This window comes from Solea solea, chromosome 14 (assembly GCF_958295425.1).
Source record: "Solea solea chromosome 14, fSolSol10.1, whole genome shotgun sequence".
Lineage (NCBI taxonomy): Eukaryota > Metazoa > Chordata > Actinopteri > Pleuronectiformes > Soleidae > Solea > Solea solea.
In genome coordinates, this window is record NC_081147.1 from 110,837 (window position 1) to 135,000 (window position 24,164).

General features: G+C 46.3%; 2 protein-coding genes across 15 annotated transcripts in view; one reads left to right on the forward strand and one right to left on the reverse strand.

Moving 5' to 3' along the window:
• The first annotated feature begins 234 nt into the window (after positions 1-234).
• tbc1d2 (TBC1 domain family, member 2) lies at positions 235-9,692 on the forward strand. Of its 4 annotated transcripts, none has more exons than XR_009242092.1 (17): positions 235-420; positions 895-2,445; positions 2,523-2,658; positions 3,575-3,695; positions 3,772-3,863; positions 4,463-4,689; positions 4,848-5,117; positions 5,316-5,438; positions 5,520-5,630; positions 5,737-5,912; positions 5,984-6,095; positions 6,227-6,427; positions 6,512-6,699; positions 6,793-6,913; positions 7,082-7,259; positions 7,329-7,514; positions 8,428-8,549. XR_009242092.1 is itself a non-coding variant. In XM_058649521.1 (17 exons), exons 2-17 carry the CDS (start codon positions 898-900, stop codon positions 9,026-9,028), a joined length of 3,939 nt encoding a protein of 1,312 aa, XP_058505504.1. In that variant the 5' UTR covers positions 238-420; positions 895-897; the 3' UTR covers positions 9,029-9,692. The 4 variants fall into 4 exon arrangements, 2 of the variants coding, with proteins under 2 accessions (XP_058505504.1, XP_058505505.1); XM_058649521.1 differs by lacking the exon at positions 7,082-7,259 and adding an exon at positions 8,824-9,692 and having other exon boundaries at positions 238-420; XM_058649522.1 differs by lacking the exon at positions 7,082-7,259 and adding an exon at positions 8,824-9,692 and having other exon boundaries at positions 238-420; positions 898-2,445.
• A 31-nt stretch (positions 9,693-9,723) lies between these two features.
• The window catches only part of slc44a1b (solute carrier family 44 member 1b), a 24,377-nt gene continuing 9,936 nt past the window's right edge, over positions 9,724-24,164 (reverse strand). For 2 of the 11 annotated variants that reach the window (XM_058650076.1, XM_058650078.1), the window contains exons 5-15: positions 23,806-23,899; positions 23,557-23,726; positions 23,337-23,426; positions 20,490-20,647; positions 20,071-20,257; positions 19,829-19,997; positions 19,551-19,707; positions 19,395-19,478; positions 19,175-19,312; positions 13,550-13,786; positions 9,724-13,441 (exon numbers count right to left, since the gene is read on the reverse strand). In XM_058650076.1, the coding sequence (XP_058506059.1) occupies positions 13,064-13,441; positions 13,550-13,786; positions 19,175-19,312; positions 19,395-19,478; positions 19,551-19,707; positions 19,829-19,997; positions 20,071-20,257; positions 20,490-20,647; positions 23,337-23,426; positions 23,557-23,726; positions 23,806-23,899 (1,862 nt within the window). In that variant the 3' untranslated portion in view covers positions 9,724-13,063. The remainder of the gene's footprint in view (positions 13,442-13,549; positions 13,787-19,174; positions 19,313-19,394; positions 19,479-19,550; positions 19,708-19,828; positions 19,998-20,070; positions 20,258-20,489; positions 20,648-23,336; positions 23,427-23,556; positions 23,727-23,805; positions 23,900-24,164) is intronic. The other 9 variants (XR_009242120.1, XR_009242119.1, XR_009242118.1 and 6 more) reach the window with 9 other exon arrangements.

Below are 24,164 nucleotides of genomic sequence, written 5' to 3' on the forward strand. Positions count from 1 at the left end.
AATTTGACCTCATATTATGAAATATTCTGGAACTGATTAAAGCTTAATAAAAGCTTGTAACCACACGTCACTGCTCTAGTAAATGTACCGTAATTGTGGTAAACAATGACAGTTTTAATTTGAAAAGTTCACGCACGCTTTGATTTTGATATACAAGGCGGAAGTTATGTGTGTGTTGACAAGCAGAAACGAGGGAGGGAGGGAGGGAGGAAGAGTCGAGACGGGATTAGACGAGACTTCACGCGCAGAAGAAGAAAAGCGGAGTAAAAGAGGAAGAAAATAAAAAGAGAAGAAGAAGAAGAAGAAGAAGAAGGCGATAAAGACAGAGTTTTTGTCTTCACTGAGTCAAACAGTTGTTTCAGCTGTCAAACAAGATCCACACAGCCAGGTGTGGTCAGACCACGCCCCCTCTGTGTACAGGTAAGGACACAGTACTCTACCAAGTACAAAGTATTTCACCGTGTTTGAAATACTCAGGTAAACTTCATTCAAACTGTGATTAAAGTACAAGTACATAAAGTGTATGATGTATGGACTAAGGTACTGTGTGTATGTCCGGAGGTGTGTGTGTATGTACTCCTTTGTGTGTACTCTATAAAGAAGTGTGTACTCAATAATGTATACTCTGTAGTGTAGTGTGTACTATTTAGTATAGTGTGTACTATGTAGTGTGTACTAGTGTGTACTCTTTAGTATAGTGTGTACTATATAGTATAGTGTGTACTATGTAGTGTGTCTACTATGTACTCTGTAGTATATTGTGTACTATGTAGTGTGTACTGTGTAGAGCGACATCTCTATTGAAGTAAAACTGGTTTTAATGATCCGGTTTTGAGGTTCTGGTCCAGACCTGACGGTTCAAACTCATCAAACTCTCTGACGCCTTCTTTTCAGCAGATGGATCAAAGTAACGTGGCAGGAAATCCTGAATCCATGTGTCCCTCTTCAAATTCTGACAACAACAAGGAGACGCGACAAACAGCCAAGAAAGATCAGCAGAGCACAGGATCTGGCACTTCATTTGGGCCCCAGAACCACCTTAGTCCAGCAGAAACCCAACCTCACCAGCAGGACACTATGGCAAGAAAACCAGAAGAGTCCTCAGATAATTCTTCATTAATCACACTAGATCCCGGAAGACCAGATCCTCTTCCCACTGAGCTACAACAGCCGCAGGGAAAGTCTGTGATGGAAGAACACGAATCAGAAGCCTTAAATCAACCAAGTCTAGGGAAACCATCGTCTGTTAAACCAGAGTCAACAGAACCAGATCCTCCTTTCTCAGACCAACGTGATCAGAAAGACTCTCCTGCTACAGAAAAACAGCCTCCAAAAGACCTGCCAAAACCAGATCACCATTCTCCAACCAAACCAGATTCACCAACACCAGATCAAAATCCTCTAACCAAACTAGATCCAATAAAACCAGATCAAAATCTTCTCACCAAGCCAGATGCACCAAGACCAGATCAACATTCTCCGACCAAACCAGATCAAAATCCTCACACCAGACCAGATGCACCAAGACCAGATCAACATTTGCACACTAAACCAGATCCACTAAACCCTGATCCTGTGTGTACATTTCAGAACAAACCAGGGGATACTTCCCCACAACATAAACAAAACACAGACCTTTTTCAGGACCACCAGGAGTATGAAATCTACATCTCTGATTCTGAAGACCAACAGGATCGAGATCCATCTCTTTTTGAAGACCAACACTACCAAGATCCTGGTCCTCCTGAGGACCAAGACTCACCTCCTCTTGAAGACCAACAGAACCAAGACTCATCGCCTCCTGAAGACCAACAGAACCAAGATCCATCGTCTATTGAAGACCAACAAAATCAAGATTGTGTTCCTCTTAAAGACAAAATAAAAACCCATGATTTGCCTTCTCCTGAAGACCAACAGGACCCATCTCCTCTTGAAGACCAGCAGAACCAAGACCCACTACCTCCTGAAGACCAGCAGAACCAAGACCCACTACCTCCTGAAGACCAACAGAACCGAGACCCATCTCCTGAAAACCAGCAGAACCAAGATTCACCACCTTCTGAAGACCAACAGACCCCTTCTTCTCAGGTTTTGTGTTCCATGAACGGTGCAACTGAAGTGTCCCTGACTCCACCCACAGCCACAGCCACGCCCCTGACCACTGAAGCCTTCTCTGACAAGGTGCAGCCTGTTCCTTGGCTTTCATCTTCAGATAAACCCAAACTGTGTGGCTTCCTGCAGAAGCAAGGGGGACCACTGCGGGTTTGGAAGCAGCGCTGGTTTACCTACGAGGAGAAGAAGAACCAGCTGTTCTACTACCGCACGCCGCAGGACGTGATGCCACTCGGCCGCGTGGAGCTCAGCAGCGCCACCTTCACCTACCCACTGCGGGCAGAGACCGGAACGTTCCACATCAAGACACCAGAACGCACATTCATTCTCAAGGTAAGTTCAAATGTGACATCATTGTTGGCTGATGATGCGTACATCTGACCTGAATTTTAACCCCTCCCCCTCCACAGGCTGTGACTCAGGAGCTGATGCTCTATTGGCTGCAGCAGCTGCAGGTGAAACGCTGGCAACACAGACAGATGACTTCCTGTCCAGAGATTCCGTCGCTACCGTCGCTCACCAACAGCAGCAGCAACAACAATACAGGTGTGTGTGTGTGTGTGTGTGTGTCAGCAGGAAACAGGAAGTGATGTGTTTCAGACAATACTTTGATGCTCTGACGACATTCTTGTTGATCAGGAACAAAAAGTCAGAAAACCAAAAAAACTGATCAAAGAAAACCGTGGTGTTGATCAGCTGTTGGTAACTCTGTCAGTCAGTGTGTGTTTGGGGGTGTGGCCTAAGCTGCTCACCTGGTTGTCAGGTGTTCCTGTCCAGACCCGTCTTTGTTTTTCCTCACGAGACACAAACCTGTGTACTCATACTTAGTTATACACGGTGTACTGTATATACTCTGTGTACTGTATATACTCTATGTACTCATACTTGGTCATACTCTGTGTACTGTATATACTCTATGTACTCATACTCAGTTATACACAGTGTACTGTATATACTCTGTGTACTCATACTCAGTTATACTCTGTGTACTGTATATACTCTGTGTACTCATGTATACTGAAGGATTTTATTGATGCAGATATTCCTATAAGATGAAAATGTCTTGAAAGTCAAATATTAAAAATATAAAATATATTGTGTGTAAAAAAAAAAAGTATTTTAAAACCTTTTTAAAAAAGAGGACAAAGTCACAGAAGTTCAGTACAAAGCCTTTGAATCTGGTAAGAGCACCATCTGGTGGAGTGAAGGAGAAGTCTACATGTGATCTAGTGGGCGGAGTCAGAGAGATGACATCATCATCGTCCAGAAGGTTTGAATATGTTTAAACATGTAGCCTGGCTAATATAATATGATTGAATGTTTCATGTGATGATGTGAGTGATCTGTAACACTGTAACTTTTAGTGCCACAAGGGGGAGCTCAAGATTTTTAATCATTTCATTTCAGAATCTATTTATCTCATTAACATGTTCATGAATCTTGTTGTTGTTGTTGTTTGCAGACGACTTCCTACCGGCGTTGAAAAGTCCTCTGGGTTTGGTCGGCGAGGAAGCAGCAAATGCATCATCACAAGCAACTCTGCTCGCCAACATGTCAATCAAACATCCCCTCATCCAGCTGCAGTGAGTGATGTCGTTCACACCTGAACATGATGATGTCATAGATTTCCCATAATCCTCTGTGGGTTTTTTTCTGCAGGAATTCAGTCCACTTTCTCCGGAAGAGATCGTCGCATGAATCCAGTCAGAGCGTTTTTCACGTAGAAACGCCAGCTCCCCCCAAATCCAGCGGTACTGTAGTACTACTGTAATACTGTAGTACTGTTGTACTAGCACTGTGTACGACTGTAATACTAGCACTGTAGTACTAGTACTGTGTATTACTGTAATACTTGTACTGTAATATTACTGTAGTACTACTGTAATACTGTAGTACTGTAGTACAGTAGTACTGTAGTACAGTAGTACTGTAGTACTAGCACTGTGCACGACTGTAATACTATCCTGACTTTGGTCTTGATTTTAGACTTGCTGATCCTGACTTTGGTCTTGATTTTAGACTTGTTGATCCTGACTTTGGTCTTGATTTTAGACTTGCTGATCCTGACTTTGGTCTTGGTTTTAGACTTGTTGATCCTGACTTTGGTCTTGATTTTAGACTTGTTGATCCTGACTTTGGTCTTGATTTTAGACTTGCTGATCCTGACTTTGGTCTTGATTTTAGACTTGTTGATCCTGACTTTGGTCTTGGTTTTAGACTTGTTGATCCTGACTTTGGTCTTGATTTTAGACTTGTTGATCCTGACTTTGGTCTTGATTTTAACTTGCTGATCCTGACTTTGGTCTTGATTTTAGACTTGTTGATCTGGACTACCTGTTCTTCCCATCAGCCTCCAGGACTCCTCTGGAATCTCTGTCCCGTACAGTCCCACTGGCTGATCCAGCGGTCGGCGGTGAGTCCCCATCGTTGTCTGACAGTTGCAGAAGAAGGATGAAGAACTGCAGTTCATCTACGATGCCAGTCCTCTGCAGAGACACTCTGTCCTCAACCTCAGAGCAGATGTCTCGTGTCCAGCAGGAGAAAGAGATGTTGATAGAAGAGGTCAAAGCTCAAAAGGTCATTATTAATCATTGTTGATGTAAACAGCTGCGTTTAGTGGGTCGAATGTCACTTCCTGTTTCGATTGGTTTCTGATTTATCTTGATAGTTATGGTTTAAGTTGTTGTACTGATGTGGATGTCCTGAATGTGTCACTGTGACCGGTGCTGGTCCAGGAGCTGGTCTGGATCCTCCACAAAGCCTTGGAGGCGTCTCAGCTGGAGAAGCGAGCCTGTGCCGAGTTTTTGGCGGTGGAGGGCGAACAGAAACGCCTGGAGCTGCTGCGACACCGCGAGCGGCAGGCGGCTGATTTACAACGTCGACTTGAGGAGGTGAATACGGAGGCGGTGCTACTGAGGAGGAGTCTTGCTCAGAGAGATGCTCTGGTGGCTGAGCTGCAGGAGCACATCGAGATGTTGACGGACAAAAACAACGCCAAGCAGGAGGTGAGGTCCCACCTGAGGGGAGTGGGCAGGTGAAGGTGAACATCTGAGCCACTTCTGATGGTCTGTATTGGTCTGTGGTGGTCTTGTTTGTTTCCTCTGGCCTCTGTTGGACGCTATGTCCTCTGGTACTTGCTGGACTCTGTCTCTTCTGGCCATTGAAAAGTCTATTTACCTGCAGACCATCCTGTTTCCTGTCAGGTGATCATCAAGCTGTCTGATCAGGTGACCGCTTGTTTGTCCATTCCACCGCACTTGCCCTCAGGTGGGCTTCTGGACTCTGCGGCTGTCAGACGCCTTCAGCAGGAGAATGGGAACTTGAAGGTGAACAGAACCAGCTGTAATCTGTAATCCATAATTCATTACTGTAATCTGTCAGTAATCTGTAATCTGACCTATCCTCAGGATGACATTGAGGCGTATAAAACCCAGAACAGATTCCTGAACTCAGAGATTCATCAGCTGACCAGACTGTGGCGGAAGAGCTCAGAGCAAGAGAAGTGTCTCATGGTCAAGGTGGGCCCAACCAAGACCTGGTCCTGGTCTCCAGAGAGACAGATAGTTACCTACTTTTTACAGTTTAGGAAGTTAACTTTGTTTCCTGTCCTGTGATTGGCTACAGTGTGCATACCTGGAGGCCAGGAACTGTCAGGGGGAGAGCCGTTACCTGGGTGTCCTCAGGAAGCTGCAAGAGACCAAGTCTCTGGAGCCAGTCCAGCTCCAGGCCGTCCACAAGTTGATTGAGGAAGCACTGAAAGGAGAGCTGAAGGAGAGCTTCATAAAGCTGAACACAACCAGGTACACACACCTGAGAACTCACCTGAACATTGTCTTTTATGCTGGACTCACTTCTGTCTGTCTCTCCTCAGAGATCATGATGAATATGGATTTAAAATAGTCCCAGATTACGAGATTGAGGACATGAAGCTGCTGGCAAAGATCCAGGCATTGGAGATTCGCTCACACAACCTTCTGCAGCAGGTGAGGACACAAGGACATAAGGACATAAGGACATAATAAGGACAAATAATCACACTTTCATCAGATGAAGACAAAAGACATTTAAGTTTGGACACAGCTGTCCTCTGTTGACACTCTGTGTCTCCCTGCAGGACAGAATGGAGCACCCCCTGCTGACACGCTGGGCTCAGTATTTGGCAGGAAGGTCACGTGATGAACTGTGTCCGTCTCCAGAGCTTAAGACTCTGCTGCGCTGTGGCGTCCCGCAGGAATACCGTCAGCGGGTGTGGAGCTGGGTGGTTCGAACCCGGACCAGAACCATCAGAGACTGCCACCCACAGCACTACCAACAGGTACACACTGAGGACACCTGTCCTCACCTGAGAACAACTGTCCATACACATGTCCGTCCTAACATGTTGTTACCATGTCCTCAGCTGTGTGACAGGAGTCATGCATGTCCTCACCCGGTGTCCAGACAGATCCAGCTTGACCTTCACCGCACCCTCACAACCAATCAGCACTTCTCGTCCCCCTCTAGTCCCGCCCTCCAGCAGCTGCGCCGCGTCTTATTGGCCTTTTCCTGGCACAATCCTGTGATTGGCTACTGCCAGGGTCTCAACAGGTTCACACACACACACACACACACACACACACACACGTGATCAGGTTGATGTCATCATGTGATGATGTCATCCTCTGATCATGTGACCTTCAGATTAGCGGCGCTCGCTCTGCTCATCCTCCAAAATGAAGAAGAATCTTTCTGGTGTCTCGTGGCCGTGGTCGAGTCCATCATGCCTCAGGATTATTATACCAAGAACCTACTGTCCTCACAGGTGAGACTCTGTCCTCTGCTGTCCTCACAGTTACATTACGTTACATTACATTACATTACATTACATTACATGTAACACAGGGTTTCGCACACAGGGTACCGGTCTTAACCACTAAGCCACTCCACCCCCACTCCTCACCTGTGAGACTGTCCTACTCTGTCCTCACAGGTGAGACTCTGTCCTCTGCTGTCCTCACCTGTGAGACTGTCCTACTCTGTCCTCACAGGTGAGACTCTGTCCTCTGCTGTCCTCACCTGTGAGATTCTGTCCTCTGCTGTCCTCACCTGTGAGATTCTGTCCTCTGCTGTCCTCACAGGTGAGAGACTGTCCTCTGCTGTCCTCACAGGTGAGACTCTGTCCTCTTCTGTCCTCACACGTTAGCTGTTAACTGATCAGCCTGTGTGTGTGTGAGCAGGCAGACCAGCGGGTGTTGAAGGACTTCCTGGTGGACAAACTTCCTCGTCTCGCGTCTCACTTTGATGAATTCTCCATCGATGTCTCTCTCATCACCTTTAACTGGTTTCTCGTGGTTTTTGTGGAAAATCTCCCGAGTGACATCCTGCTGCCACTGTGGGACGCTTTCCTGTACGAGGGCTCCAAGGTACCTGAACGCACCACACTGTCACATGATACAGAACACTGAAGGTACCTTAACGCACCACGCTGTCACATGACACAGAACACTGAAGGTACCTGAACACACCACACTGTCACATGATACAGAACACTGAAGGTACCTGAACGCACCACGCTTTCACATGACACAGAACACTGAAGGTACCTGAACGCACCACGCTGTCACATGACACAGAACACTGAAGGTACCTGAACACACCACACTGTCACATGATACAGAACACTGAAGGTACCTGAACGCACCACGCTGTCACATGACACAGAACACTGAAGGTACCTGAACACACCACACTGTCACATGATACAGAACACTGAAGGTACCTGAACGCACCACGCTGTCACATGACACAGAACACTGAAGGTACCACACTGTCACATGATACAGAACACTGAAGGTACCTGAACGCACCACGCTTTCACATGACACAGAACACTGAAGGTACCTGAACGCACCACGCTGTCACATGACACAGAACACTGAAGGTACCTGAACGCACCACACTGTCACATGATACAGAACACTGAAGGTACCTGAACGCACCACGCTGTCACATGACACAGAACACTGAAGGTACCTGAACGCACCACGCTGTCACATGACACAGAACACTGAAGGTACCTGAACGCACCACGCTGTCACATGACACAGAACACTGAAGGTACCTGAACGCACCCGTGTGTCACATGACACAGAACACCAAAGGTACCTGAACGCACCACGCTGTCACATGACACAGAACACTGAAGGTACCTGAACGCACCCGTGTGTCACATGACCGAGAACACTGAAGGTACCTGAACGCACCACACTGTCACATGACACAGAACACTGAAGGTACCTGGTGTGTGTGTGTGTGTGTGTGTGTGTGTGTGTGCAGGTGATGTTCAGGTACGCTCTGGCTCTGTTCAAATACAAAGAGGACGACATCCTGAAGATCCACGACAGTGTTGAGATCTATCAGTATCTGCGCTTCTTCACCAAGACCATCTGTGACAGCAGGTCTGTATGACTGTGTTCATATTGTTTAAAGGGACAGTTCGAGTCTTTATCTCACTGATAAAGTCGGACACACACACACACACTCACTCACACACACTGAGGTCAATCAGAATGTTGGATTTCAAACACTGAAGTGACAAAATCAGACATTTGAACTTAGTGATGGAGGCAGCAGAGGGCCCTCACACATGACAGAAGCTGAACTGTCCCTTTAATCAGACACTGGTGAGTTCATGGTCACTGTCTGTTGTAAATGTTTCCTGAACTTCGTCAGGAGATTGACCTCCATCGCCTTCAACGACATGAACCCGTTCCCCGGTCGACTCCTGAAGAACCGGAGAACTATTCACCAGGAACGCCTGGAGGCGGAGCTTCGACAGCTGGAGGAGCAACAGAGGGAGTATGTGAGATCTGGACATATGACCACGATGACCTCTGACCCCGACACCATGGTCAGCGAGGACGACGATGACCTCTGACTTCACAATAAACATGATGAAGCCTCGTGTGACCTACAAACTGTCGTCATGGTGACGATGCTAACACATATAAACTAACATGTACCACAGGAAAAAAACATTCTGCTGTTGAGTGGAGTTTAAGCTCCGCCCCTTTTGAACCTGATGAAGTAGTGAATCTGTTTAGCCTCAGTTAGCTCCATGCTAACTCTGATCTTAGCTAAGCTGCTAGCTCAAACCCCATGTTTTTTTTAAGTTGATTTTCTGGAAAATCATTTGCATAAACATCTGTCTGCTGGGACTAGAACCCACAACCTCACAGACCAAGTCATGTGATCACCAACCACCAGGGGCCAAGCTTTTCACACAAAGACAAATTGTCCAACAAATATAATATTATTGATATTATTTAAAACCAGATTTGTGTCTGTAATTGTTTTAATTGGCTCATCCTTTGACTGTAAATGGTCACATGACCCCACTCAGCCAATCATAGCAGTGAATTCAGACGTTCACATGGACTTGCACAGTGAAGAATGAGGTGAACGTCAGTCACAGATTTAGTCACTGGTTTGAATCCTGGTTCAACCAAGGGTCTTTCTACATGTGTGTGTGTTTGTTTATCCTGTGACCTTTCCTACATATATAAAAAACTATTTCATTAAAATGTATTTGTTTAAATGTATTTTCACATAATTCATTCAAAACAACTGAAGTTGGTTTTAAACGAAAACGTTTTTTAAAATGTCATTTTATTATTTTCCTTAAAAAACAAATATACATACAAAATGATAAATATAAAAAAATCAACGTTAAAGTAAAGAAAATACTTTTTTTTTAGTGGCGTTGACACCTGACGCCATCTCGTTATGTCCGTCCTACATTAACCCGGGTTAACCTGAGTTAACCTGAGTTAATTAACTCAGATGAACCCGGGTTAACCTGAGTTAACTCAGGTCAAACCCAGATGTGCAGCAGTGATATCAAGCATGAAAACATGGACATGCAACAATGACGCGTGGTTACCATGACGACCTACAACTAAAACTACAAACATGAACCCATCGAAAATCAACACTCATTTGTTAATTCAACAGCGAACCATGTGCGCTAATTCTATCTGCTAATGCAAACGTTATCAGCTAATGCTAACATTATAAGCGTACTTTAAAATAAAAACGTAGAATCTTCAGGGAAAACTAATGAAAACTTTACGTTAAACCTCGCAATTTATTTGTGTTGGAATTAAATGCGACGTCACTTTTCATTGGTTGGATTGTCCCTCACCTGACGTCACCTGTGGTCACACCTGTGGTCACTGTTGTCACCTGTGGTCACTGACGTCACCTGTGGTCACACCTGTGGTCGCTGACGTCACGTGGTCACACCTGTGGTCACTGTTGTCACCTGTGGTCGCTGACGTCAACTGTGGTCACACCTGTTGTCACACACATCACCTGTGGTCACTGTTGTCACCTGTGGTCGCTGACGTCAACTGTGGTCACACCTGTTGTCACAGACATCACCTGTGGTCACTGTCGTCACCTGTGGTCACAGACGTCACACCTGTGGTCGCTGACATCACCTGTGGTCACACCTGTGGTCACTGTCGTCACCTGTGGTCACAGACGTCTCACCTGTGGTCGCTGACGTCACCTGTGGTCACACCTGTGGTCGCTGACGTCACTGGTCACCTGATTGGCTTGTGTTTTTAAATGTATGGTCAAGAGTAGCATTAGCCGACATGAACGGAATTTCCGAGTTCTCTCTGAACAGTGACCACAATCTGCGTTCACACCCGTTCACACCAAATATCATCATGGCAACGATGAATCATTTCAGGTCAGTCACATGACTTTAATCATTCTGATTCTGATGATGCTGAGCTGAGTCAGGGGCGGGGCATAAAGTTACCTGCTAACCTCTGAAAATATCACTGTCACACTTAAATATGAACATCGTTAGCTTAGCATTAGCTCCAGGAGGATGGTTAGCTTAGTATTAGTCCCAGGGGAGAATTTACATTAGCATTAACCTGAGGGAAATAATTACCTTAGCATTAGCTTCAGAAGAAGAGCTGCAAGTTGTGCTGAGTCATGATACTGTGAATAACATGACGCTGGGTCATGATAACGTGACGCTGAGTCACGATAATGTGACGCTGAGTCACGATAACATGACGCTGAGTCACGATAACATGACGCTGAGTCATGAAACTGTGTGATCAATATGACGCTGAGTCATGACAACTGTTGGTAACATGACGCTGAGTCATGATAACGGCGGTGAATAACATGACGCTGAGTCATAACTGTGAATAACATGAGGTTAATCATAACGGTGAATAACATGAGGCTGAGTCGTGACAACTGTTGGTAACATGACGCTGAGTCATCATAACATGTTTCTGAGTCATAACTGTGAATAACATGAGGCTAGTCATGATAACGGTGAATAACATGACGCTGAGTCATGATAACGGTGAATAACATGACGCTGAGTCATGATAACGGTGTGAATAACATGAGGCGTTGGGTGTTAACACGTTGCAGTTCTGTTGGCCAGTAGGTGGAGGTGCTCATGTGAGTGTTGCTCTGACTCCTCCTCCTGAAGGAACAGGAAGTGGATGAATAAGTGATGACCTGGCTCGACAAACACTCCACGGCGTCTTCGTGTCAGTCTCCATGACGACGTCATCTGGGGCGGCCGATCAGCTGAGAAGATTCTGCTCATTGTCATTGAGTCATTGACATGTCCGACGTCATCCGACTCCAGCTCGTGTTGATGTCAAACACAGGAAGAGGAAGACTAGTTGATGATAACGTGGTCACATGATGCAGTTTATTGCTGACTGACCTCCACAGGAAGCTCCGCCCACACTCATCTGTCGTCGTCTTCTCTGGATATTCTGTCTTAAAAAGATATTGAGCTCCAGACAAAACATGACTCATCATGTAGCTCCACTGCCACCATGTGGACAGGAGGTCAATGTCCTCCGGTGGAGGCGGAGCCAGCGTCGCACTGCGAGCGATTGTTGATCAATCGATTGATCGCTCAATCATGACAGATCACATATTCCTAATCAGTAATCAATCAGACACATTGATCAACAGCTGCAGCTCTGACCTGAACTCAGGCTCCGCCCCTTTGATGAGTGAGCGAGATGCGTTCAATGACTTTTATAAAAAACAACAAGAGAGCGTCAGGCAGCGCGTCCGTATAAAGTGCTTAGTTACATTGTTACGTTTGTACAATTTGTTATTAAAATATCGTTTTTCCCTGTAAACAAGTAAACATGTCACACGTTGGTAAAAATAAACCTCTGGAATGTCTCTGGTTTAAGTCCAGCGCCTCCTTGTGGTCAAGCTGAACTCGTCCCCGGAGCCTGAAACACACAGACGAGTAGACTAGGTCACATGACCTCAGAGCACAGCATCATGGGTAACCAGGACTGAGGTCACAAAGGCGCCACCTGGTGTTGTTATATGTCATGTGTATAACCTCAACATATAATGATGTTTACTGAAAAGGTTGTGACTTCGTGACCTCGTCCTGGAGAAGCTGAGATGCAGCTGATTCATCAATATTGTCCTCGTCCATTTCTGTCCATCAGCAGGCAGGGGTCCTCTGCTGGACACTGAGGAGAAGTACGTCTCAGTGCTCTTTAAAGCACCAGGGCGAGAAAATTAACGACAAATACATACATGAAAAACAAAAACCGATGAACATACAAAAACAAATGAACACATGAAAAAAAAAACAAATGTACACATGAAAAAAAACAAATGAACACATGAAAAAAACAGAAAAAACAAATGAACACATGAAAAACTAAAACCACTGAACATATAAAAACAAATGAACACATGAAAAAACAAATGAACACATGAAAAAAGAACACATTAAAAACTATAATATGAACAGATTAACAAACGCATGAAAAACTAACAAATGTGTTCATCCATTCATAAGAAGCAGTGTCTGTCAGCATATATCTGTGAGCATGCATCAGTGTTCATCCATTCATATGTAGCAGTGTCTGTTAGCATACATCTGTTAGCATGTAGTGGTGACGGTGTCTGATGTTGTGGCGTTGGCAGAGGGGACGGGGCTTGGCGTGTGCAGCAGACTGACAAACAGGAAGAGGGTGGAGGTGGGCAGGTAGACACAAAGGAAGAGGACAACGTCCTCACTGAGACAGAGGACAAAGCCGCTCTGCTCCGTCAGAACCCAGTCCACCAGCACTGCCACCAACAGGTAGTATACCTGGAACTCCTGAAGCTCCTCCCACTCAGCTCCACTGACCGCCTCCCCTCTGCTCTCACTGTCACTCACCATGGACTTCATCTCCGCCTCCTCAGAGACCACCTCCTTCACCCGGTTCCGCCCACGATCCACAGCCCGTTCCAACCTCCTGCTGCTCTGCACAAATTCCTTTGGGGAGGAGTCAGAATAATTACAACAGGTTATCTTATGATCACATGACATGTTTATTAATCCTTGCTGACCTCACTGTGTCATCACTGTCACTCACACACTCACCATCAGAGCTTTGTCCATGAAGAACTCTTTCCCTGGAGAACCGTCGTTGTACTTGGTGTCGATGGCGAAACAGAGGAAAAGGACGTCGACCACGATCTCGAAGACGGACAGGAAGCAGTGGGCGACGAGGAAGGAGAAGAGACACACGATGGCGAGCGGCAGCAGCCACTCAGCATAATCTCGCTGGTAGTTGAGGAGAAGGACACCAGCGAATGCTGTGGATGTCACGATCAGGACCTGAGGACAGAAGAAAGACCATCATCATCTGTTCTAACCTACCACAAGGCCCGCCCCCCTGACTGAGGAAAAACAAAAAGTGAGGCAGAAAAAACCTCCCCCAGAGCCTCTACCCACCCGTGTAACAACTTAAATATATCTGTGAGACAGGGACATGAAACCACCAAGTGCTCTACTGTTTCCTTCCTCCCACAAAAAGGACACCCCTTCCCAGTGCTGGGATCCAGATGAGCTCTGTATCTGTTTGTAGCTATAAATCCATGTATAATCCTCCACTGGAGGTCAGCCATCCGTTTTCAACAGGAGGCTTATACAGGAGCCGCCAACAGCTTCTGGGGGAAGCATCCGTGCCAAAGACCTCAGTCCATTTTGTCTCTTTGAGGTCTGACAGAGAGCCAAACTTCAGCACCTTTATGCAGCTTAGGTAGAGTGAGGAAAGCTCCCATGACTGGTGTCCTCATTGAAAGAAAGAGACCACTCCCCCACAGCAGGTCTGACAGTGATGGGTGGGAACACGTACTCTGCGCCCTTGCTCCACTGGTCAACGTGGGCTCCATCCTGGACAAACACCCGTAGTGGAGCAGACAGGGATAGCAGCACCTCCTCGACAGCCTTCCCTACCAGTCTAAAGGACCTTTTGTTGACCTTCTCAGCGAGTGTCCTGGGTGGTACCTCCAATAGGTGTCCCAATGTGATTATGCCAGCCTCGATAAAACGCTCTCTCACACTGGCAGAAGCAAGCACCACACTGAAAATTAAAGTGTTATTGAACAGTGGCTCCTCAAATATCCCCAGTCCAGGCTTAGTGGTAGGAGGACGGCTGATGCCCAGAGTACTCCAGGCTTCTATCACTGACCAATTAAAGGTTGTGAGGTCAGGAAGACCATGATGGGAGTCCAGCAGGAACAACCGTTTGTCTAGGCCAAGACGTCCGGCCTTCTGTAGGATGAGTTGGGCAGGTGCTCGCCAACAGATAGAGCAGTTGCACAGCAGCTTCTGAGCAGTCTGTAGTCTGAAGGCAGCTATCCCGGCCTTGATGTCAATAAGGCCCTTCCCTCCCTCTGCCACAGGGAGGTACAGGACAGCAGCCCGCAGCCAATGACAACCCGACCAAAAGACGTCCAACAGCAGTTTTTGCAGTTGTTCTACCAGACCCGATGGTGGGACTAGGACTTGCAACCTGTGACACAATGCAGAGGCAACCAGGTTGTTGACAGCTGGGGGGAGCAGCCATTTCCACTTAGACAACTTGGCTTCAACCTTTACCAGCACTCCCTCCCAGTTCTTTTTTTCTGTGTCCTTGTTGCCTAGAAATACCCCCAGTGTCTTGAGCCCTTGAGTTCCCCAACTGAGGTTCCCCGGAAGAACAGGGGGGAGTTCTGAACTGCACCGCCCCACCAGGCAAGCTCCACTTTTCCCCCAGTTTACCCTAGCCGAGGAGGCTCTCCCATACAGAGCCAGGGCCGCTTCTAGCTCTCTCACATCCTTCACAAAGACATTAAGGTCATCAGCATATGCCAATATCACCACAGAGGAGCGGTCAGTCAGCCCTGGTAGAGAGAGCCCCCTCAACCGGGACCTCAGTCTATGTAAGAGTGGCTCAATGGCCATACTATAGAGCTGGCCTGAAATGGGGCAGCCCTGCCTGATCACCCTCTTTACTGGGATTGGGCTATTAAGACCCCCTCCCAACTTTATCACACAACACGCCCCGCTGTACAACAATTTCACCCATGAGAGAAAGTGCTCCCCAACACCAAAGGCTCTTAGTGTGTCAAATAAGAAGGAGTGGTCAACATGATCCAATCCTTTCTCCTGGTCTATGGAGATGACACCAACATTCATTCCATACATGTTGCATACATTCATACAGTCTCTCAGTAAAAACAAGTTGTCTATCATGGACCTTTCAGGGACACAGTAGGACTGATCCGCCCGAATTAACAGATTAATAAAAACTTTCAGTCTGTTTGATAAAATTTTTTGTAGTCTATGCACAGTAGAGCGACTGGTCTCCAGTTTTTTCAATGATGTCAGATTACCCTTCTTAGGTAGAAGGGCAATCACTGCACGCCTGCAGGAAGCTGGCAGAGTGCTTTTACTAAAAGACTCTTTAAAAACGTCCAACAGGTCCGGGCCAAGCTCTGTCGAGAAGTTTTTAAAAAAGTCTACAGGTAATCCATCAATTCCAGGGGTTTTTCCGTAGCCATTTGAGACATAGCAGCGGTTAGTTCATCTATGGTGATGTCTGAGCCCAGGGTACAGAGCTCCTCTGGACTCAGCTGTGGAAGGTCCCGAGTTAAAGCTGCACTCGCATCCCCATCACGGCCTTCATTCCCTAACAGTTCAGTATAAAAGTTCACCACTTGTCTCTTTATCTCAGCCTGATCGGATGTTAATTTCCCATCAGGTAGTTGAGACACACAATCTGCTTCCTCTGTGCCACTGTTTTCTCCAGGCTGAAGAAAAACTTTGACGGTGCGTCCAAGTGCATAAAACGAGCTCGAACCAGTGCCCCTTTGGCTCTTTCCTGCAGGAAAGCATTTAAAGGGGACATATTATGCAAAATCAACTTTTTAACCATTTCAATACTTATATTTGGGACTCTGGAGGCCCTACCAGTCACCAAAGTGTGGAAAAAGAATACTCCGTCATGTTTTCGTGGTCCCCCTTAGTGTAAGTATAGGCGATAAAACACTCGATGTTGAATTCCCTGCGCTTATGACGGCAGCATGCGCATTTCACCGCGAATGTTACCGCCCACCAGTAAGTTTACCTCGAGAGCTCCACCTTAGCTCCACCTTGTCCCTGCGAGAGTGCAGGCGAGGGAGGAAGAGCGGTATTATGTCAACGTGGAGGGACAAGTGGGCTGTTGGTGGCTGCACAGTGGAGCACAGTGTTTTACACAAACTTCCAGCCTCAGAGGATTTTATATATGAAGCTAATGTTCCGGATAAAGTCAGCAAACGTGTGTTCGCACCACTTCGCATCAGACTGCGGCCAGCGGTCGCCGTATTTAGTCAGCGAACGTATTTCACCGACGTACAAACACACACATTTTTAAGAAAAGGTCAAATGGAGCTCATAACTGACCATTCTGACACGTCCTTAAAAATTAAATTAAATTAAATTAAATTAAATTAAATTAAATTAAATTAAATTAAATTAAATTAAATTAAATTAAAAATATTGGTTCAGTACGTCCTCCATGACCGGAGCACAGACTCAGTCTGATACAGTCACATACAGTGGCCGTTTATGCTGCAGGGTTATGTAAAGAGGACAAATCAGAAACCCCCTGGAAGAAGTGGGTGTGTGTTTGCCTGTGTCTCATTTGCATATATAGGGACCATGCACGAAAACCGAGCGTTCTGAAAGGGGCGGGTTTAGCAGGGTTATTGAACTGCTATTGTGCTTCATCCTTATGGTATTTTGACCAAGGCATGTCACTGACATGTTCATTAGGACACCAGGGAACTATTTTAATGGGTGAAATAAGGTATAATATGTCCCCTTTAACTCCTGTGTCTTAGTTAGTATCAGGTTGGTCTGCTGTCCAGAGGCTCCCTTCAGGTTCAGAATCTCAGCCTCTAACTGCTGTACAGTCTGCTTATTTCTAGCAGTAGAGTAGGCTGTATACTGCTGATATGGCCTTTTCCAACCTCCCACCACTGACTCAGAGAGGGGAAACACCCCTTTCTTGTCCTCCAGTGTTCCCAGAACAATTTAAAATTCTGATTAAAAACACAGTCGAGTAAAAGTTTAACATTAAAATGCCAAAATGATTATGTACTGCAGTTTGAGGATAAAACAAACTCCACGCAGATCGCATGATGGTCAGTAAACCCTGCTGGGATGGTGTAATAAGTGGCAGCCCGATTAGTGCAACCAGCTGAAATCCTGTCTAGGTCGACTAAAACTGTAGCTGACGGAGGGTGCAGCTCCTGACCAGTCCTGTCTACAGGATCTGTGCAGCAATTACAGTCTCCCCCATAACCACACACTGCCCCTGACCACACAGACTTAAATGATCTTTTAAAATGTTGAAAACAACTGAACGCTGTGGGCCTTTGTTTGGAGCATGAACATTAATAAAAGTAAAACAGAAACCATGAATTTCTGCCTTTACTGAGAGGACCCTCCCCTTTAAAAACTTTTTGCTATTTAAAACATTTACATTTACTGATGGAGAGACTAAAACAGCGACTCCTGCGCTGATGTTAGAGCCGTGACTGAGCACGATCTGTCCCTCCCACCATAACTTCCAGTCCGTCTCATTCACACTATCAATGTGTGTTTTGTTGAAGGAAAATTACATCTAGTTTTTTTCTGTCTAGCTACCTCAACAATTAAAACTCTCTTCTGTACGTTTCTACCCCATTGATGTTTAAAGAAGCCACCAAGAGGACACAAGGAAAAACCAGACAAAGAGGAAACACCCAGTGTTGTATGGTCATTGTTCTATTTATTTAGACCCCCATATTTTTTTTCGCTCTTTTCCGTACAGTTATGCCTCACTCCTTCCTAACTGTAGTAATATACCGTTTCTTTTCATCATGTAGGTCAAAACCAACGACTCTTTTTAGAGTGTTTACTGTTTCAATGAATTTTTTTCCCATAAGGAAAGTAATCAAACACACTAGCTGACTTACCGAAGGTATCATCTAAAAAGAGATTCATCTCATTTAGAGAGTATAATTCATTCCACTTCTTGTCGTCTGTGCGGGCAGGCAATCCGCTTATGTCCAACATCTCCACAGTTAAACACTTCATGCTTCCAGAGCTGGCGAACACCATATAAAAACCATTCTCATGTTTTACACGGAAAGAAACATCAAGTGTTTGAGTCGGTGAGTCTTAGAACATTGGTACTTGTCTTCTAAAAGATTGAACATGTCTCAGGTTAAGGTCTTTACACCTCAAACCCACTGATCGGAACCCACTGGCAAACTTACCGAACCGCCGTAGCTTCTCCAGCGACTCGTTAGAGACGAATGGAGGAAGTCCGGACACTGTGATCCTTGTGGAAGGAACAGCCAACGGTGACACCTGTATATACTCCTCGCCGAGCACGAGGCCGCTCTCCACGAGCTTAGCTACATCGCTTTCTTCTTTAGGGAACACGACCACCGCTTTGTTCATGAGGGAAGCGTAGCTGATGTTCCCGTGTCCCACTTGATCCCCCACCCCCAACAACACCTGTTCCACCGTCACAGTAGACGGAGGAACAGGGACAGCGTCTCAGCAGACGCTGTCCCTGCCATGAAAACACGGAAACACACTAAACACTAGACTACAAACAACTAACAAACAATACTAACAATGACCAAACAATTAGAAAATAAGAAAAAAGATATTTAGGTTTATATAGAAGAAGAAGAGCCTCACCTTCCCCAGAAAGAGGACAAAGTCTCCGATGGCGTTGATTGTAGCGACACGCAGCGCGTTTTCCACCAATAAGACGAAGGCGTCGCGGGCTGACGAACAGAAACTGGTGCTGTTGATGGCGGTGGCTGCATATGCATTCTGGGGGAAAAAAGACACCCAAACACCTAAGACAGGTGAGAGACAGACAGGTAAAGGGCAGGGGAAGGACAGGTGTATTTACCTGATTGAGATAGTTGAGGCACTTCTCCAAACACCACAAACAGCAGATACAGGTCTTCAGCAGACAGCGGGCGCAGACGTTCTCCTGAAACACATGACCAGACAGTGACCAATCACAGGTGTGGCCCGCCCACCTGCAGTGTTCTTGAGTTTGTACCTTTCCTCTCAGCTGGTTGTGGATGTACATGAGCAGGAGTCTGGGGATCTTCACCACGGTGATGATGAAAGAACCTTTAGCTACAGTTCCCAGGTGAAACCGCAGCAGCCTCAGGATGGACGACAGGATCGGAGTCAGTGGGAGACGGTTCTTGTCCCTGACACATGAATCACAAACACATGGTGACTCTAAATGAGAACTCACCTGGTGAAGTCGTAGATGACCACAGCTCTGACCACAGTCATGAACTGACAGGTGATTTACAGGTGGAAACTCACCTGGTGAAGTAGTAGGTGACCACAGCTCCAGCCACAGTCATGTGCTGACAGGCCAGAATAAACTCAGTGATCCAGATCAGACCCACAGCATGGTACCAGGTCAGGTACTGAAGAGGACCAGTCAGTCTGAACTCTGTCACACCTGAATCCAGGTTCTGCACCGGCTCACCTGTTGGAGGGGTCAGTTCAGCATATTGGTAAATAATACTTATCCGTGCCCTCGTGTGTGACCCCTCACTGACCTGTGGTTCCCAGAAACAGTAGCACCAGGATCCAGTAGATCCAGAAGACAAGGAGGACAAGGAAGGTGAGGAAGGGCTGCAGGGTGAGGAGGGGCAAGTGGACAAAGACTTTCCCCGCCACGTGGAACAGAGCGATGGTCAAAGCCACGCGTTTCCTCATAAAGAGCATCAGCAGCAACACGATGATCTGGAACACAGCATTCACACCGAGTTCACTGAGAGTTCACACCGAGTTCACACCGAGTTCACACCATGAGTTCACACCGAGAGTTCACACTGAGAGTTCACACCATGAGTTCACACCATGAGTTCACACCGAGAGTTCATACTTAGAGTTCATACGTAGAGTTCACCGAGAGTTCACACTGAGTTGATGTCAGTGGGAACCGGCCAATCACAGAGCTCAAACCAGGACTTACGGTGAAGACGGTGGCAGCGGCAGCATAGACGAGCAGTGCCTGACCGCCATCTCTGCTCAGCTCCGCCTCCTCCTTTGTTTCCTTGGTTACTTTTGTAGACGTATCATTTCTGTTCAGGCGATGGTCGATGTAAAGCCACCAGAGGACGCTGCTCCCCGCTGAAAACAAACAAACAAACAGATCAAAACTAATTTACAAACAAATACAGTTGTGTGCAAAAGTGTTTGCCCCCTTCCGGATTTCTTATATTTTAGCATGTTTGTCACACTTAAATCTTTCAGATCATCAAACAAATTTAAATATTAGTCAAAGACAACACAAGTAAACACAATGCGTTTTTTAATTGAACATTTTTATTATTAAGGGAGGGAAAAAAAATCTAAACCTACATGGCCCTGTGTGAAAAAGTGTTTGCCCCATAAACCTAATAACTGGTTGGGTCGCCGTTTGCAGCAACAACTGCAAGCGTTTGCAATAACTTGCAATGAATCTTTTACAAACGCTGTGGAGGAATTTTGACCCACTCATCTTTGTAGAATTGTTGTCATTCAGCCACAACAGAGGGTTTTCAGGCATGAAGCGCCTTTTTAAGGTCATGCCACAGCATCTCAATAGGATTCAGGTCAGGACTTTGACTAGACCACTCCAAAGTCTTCATTTTGTTTTTCTTTAGCCATTCAGAAGTGGACTTGCTGGTGTGCTTCGGATCATTGTCCTGCTGCAGAACCCAAGTTGGCTTCAGCCTGAGGTCACGAACAGATGGCCGCACATTGTCCTTCAGGATTTTTTGGTAGACAGCAGAATTCATGGTTCCATTTATCACAGCAAGTCTTCCTGGTCCTGAAGCAGCAAAACAGCCCCACACCATCACACTACCACCACCATATTTGACTGTTGGTATGATGTTCTTTTTACTTTTACACCAGATGTTATGGGACACGCACCTTCCAAAAAGTTCAACTTTTGTCTCGTCAGTCCACAGAGGATTTTCCCAAAAGTCTTGGGGATCATCAAGATGTTTTTTGGCAAAATTGAGACGAGCCTTAATGTTCTTTTTGGTCTTGGAACTCTGCCATGCAGGCCATTTTTGCCCAGTCTCTTTCTTATGGTGGAGTCAGTTCTTTAGATGTTGTTCTGGGTTCTTTTGTGACCTCTTAGATGAGTCGTCGCTGCGCTATTGGGGTAATTCTTGTCGGCTGGCCACTCATGGGAAGGTTGCCCACTGCTCCATGTTTTCTCCATTTGTGAATAATGGCCCTCACCGTGGTTCTCTGGAGTCCCAAAGCTTTACAAAGGTCTTTGTAACCTTTTCCAGACCGATAGATAGACTTTGTTTCTCATTTGTTCCTGAATTGCTTTAGATCGCGGCATGTCGTCTTCCTTTTTTGGGATCTTTTGGCCGACTTCACTTTGTCTGACAGGCTCTATTTAAGTGGTCTCTTGATTCAATAGGTCTGGCATTAATCAGGCCTGGGTGTGGCAAGTAACATTTTCCAAAAAATGTGACTAACCACAGTGACCTCATGATTTTACAAGGGGGGCAATTACTTTTTCACATGGGGCCATGTAGGTTTGGATAGTTTTTTCCCCATAATAAATAAAATCATCACTTAAAGGGGACATATTATGCAAAATCAACTTTTTAACCATTTCAATACTTATATTTGGGACTCTAGAGGCCCTACCAGTCGCCAAAGTGTGGAAAAAGAATACTCCGTCATGTTTTCGTGGTCCCCCTTAGTGTAAGTATAGGCGATAAAACACTCGATGTTGAATTCCCTGCGCTTATGACGGCAGCACGCGCATTTCACCAGCTCCACCTTGTCCCTGCGAGAGTGCAGGCGAGGGAGGAAGAGCGGTATTATGTCAACGCGGAGGGACAAGTGTGCTGTTGGTGGCTGCACAGTGGAGCACAGTGTTTTACACAAACTTCCAGCCTCAGAGGATTTTATATATGAAGCTAATGTGCTGGATAAAGTCAGCAAACGTGTGTTCGTGTGTTCGCACCACTTCACATCAGACTGCGGCCAGCGGTCGCCGTATTTAGTCAGTGAACGTATTTCACCGACATAACCGGAGCACAGACTCAGTCTGATACAGTCACATACAGCAACTGGCGATCAGCGGTGGCGATCAGCGGGGCTGCACTCTCTGTGAAAATCAATTAAAAAGACATAGGGACACCACCGCTGATCGCCAGCGACGAGCGGCGAGCTGCCTAAACTGCCGCCGCGCGCCGCTGGCGATCAGCAGTGGCGATCAGCGGTGCTGTCCCCAAGTGTTTTTAACTGATTGACAGTTCGGCACTGTTCGGCTCGATCCTTATGTAGGACGTCTCTTCCTGTGACGACACTCTCGCTGCCATGTTGATATTGTCAGAGAACTAGTGGAGGGTGGGGGAGGGAACAGCATCTGAGCAAGTGAGCGCTGTAAAGAGGACAAATCAGAAACCCCCTGGAAGAAGTGGGTGTGTGTTTGCCTGTGTCTCATTTGCATATAAAGGGACCAATGCACGAAAACAGAGTGTTCTGAAAGGGACGGGTTTAGCAGGGTTATTGAACTGCTATGGTGCTTCATCCTTATGGTATTTTGACCAAGGCATGTCACAGACATGTTCATTAGGACACCAGGGAACTATTTTAATGGGGGAAATAGGGTATAATATGTCCACTTTAAAAACTGCATGTTGTGTTTACTTGTGTTGTCTTTGTCTAATATTTAAGTTTGTTTGATAATCTGAAACATTTAAGTGTGACAAACATGCTAAAAAATAAGAAATCAGGAAGGGGACAAACACTTTTTCACACCACTTTAAACACAAACTATCAGTGAGTCATGTGACCTCACCCAGTGAACCGAGCACCAGCAGCGACGTGAGGATCCAGACAAGCACAGTGGAGATGAAACGGACGATGATGGTCAGGATCATGGACAGGACTGAGGTCAAAGGTCAGAGGTCAAACACACTTACATTAGTAACATCACTTCTTCTAATAATGGTATTGATATATAAATAATAATAAGATATTGATGATTTGTCTTCTCTCAGACGACCTGATGACCTCACCGAGCGCGAGGACGCACAGGCCCACGATGATTTCTTTACTGGCAGCGACGCCTGCGATCAGGCGGTGCAGGGAACTGTTGTCGCCCACAAATGTCACCACTGCCTCGGCAAACTTTGTGTAACAGGAAACATCCAGTGGCGTGCAGCGGTTAAATACGGGCAGCGGTTTACTGCGGACAGAGGTCAGAGTTCAGAGAGAGGTCAGAGGTCAGTGACCCTGAGGAGTGTGAGGTCATCAGGTGGACGTACCTCGGTGGAACAGGAAGTTTGGGACACTTGTTGAACCTCTCAGGTAGAACGGGATATTTGTGAGCCGCCAGCTCATATGAGCACAACTCTGACCCTGCAACACACACAAGACATGTTAGGCTCCGCCCACCCACACACCTGCTGACAGGTGAGGGTGAACCAATAAGAAGAGATGTGACTTTCTGATGATCATGTGACAGGTGTGACCCGACATCATGTGACAGGTGTGACCCGACATCATGTGACAGGTGTGACCCGACATCATGCGACAGCTGTGACCCGACATCATGTTACAGGTGTGACCCGACATCATGTTACAGGTGTGACCCGACATCATGTTACAGGTGTGACCCAACATC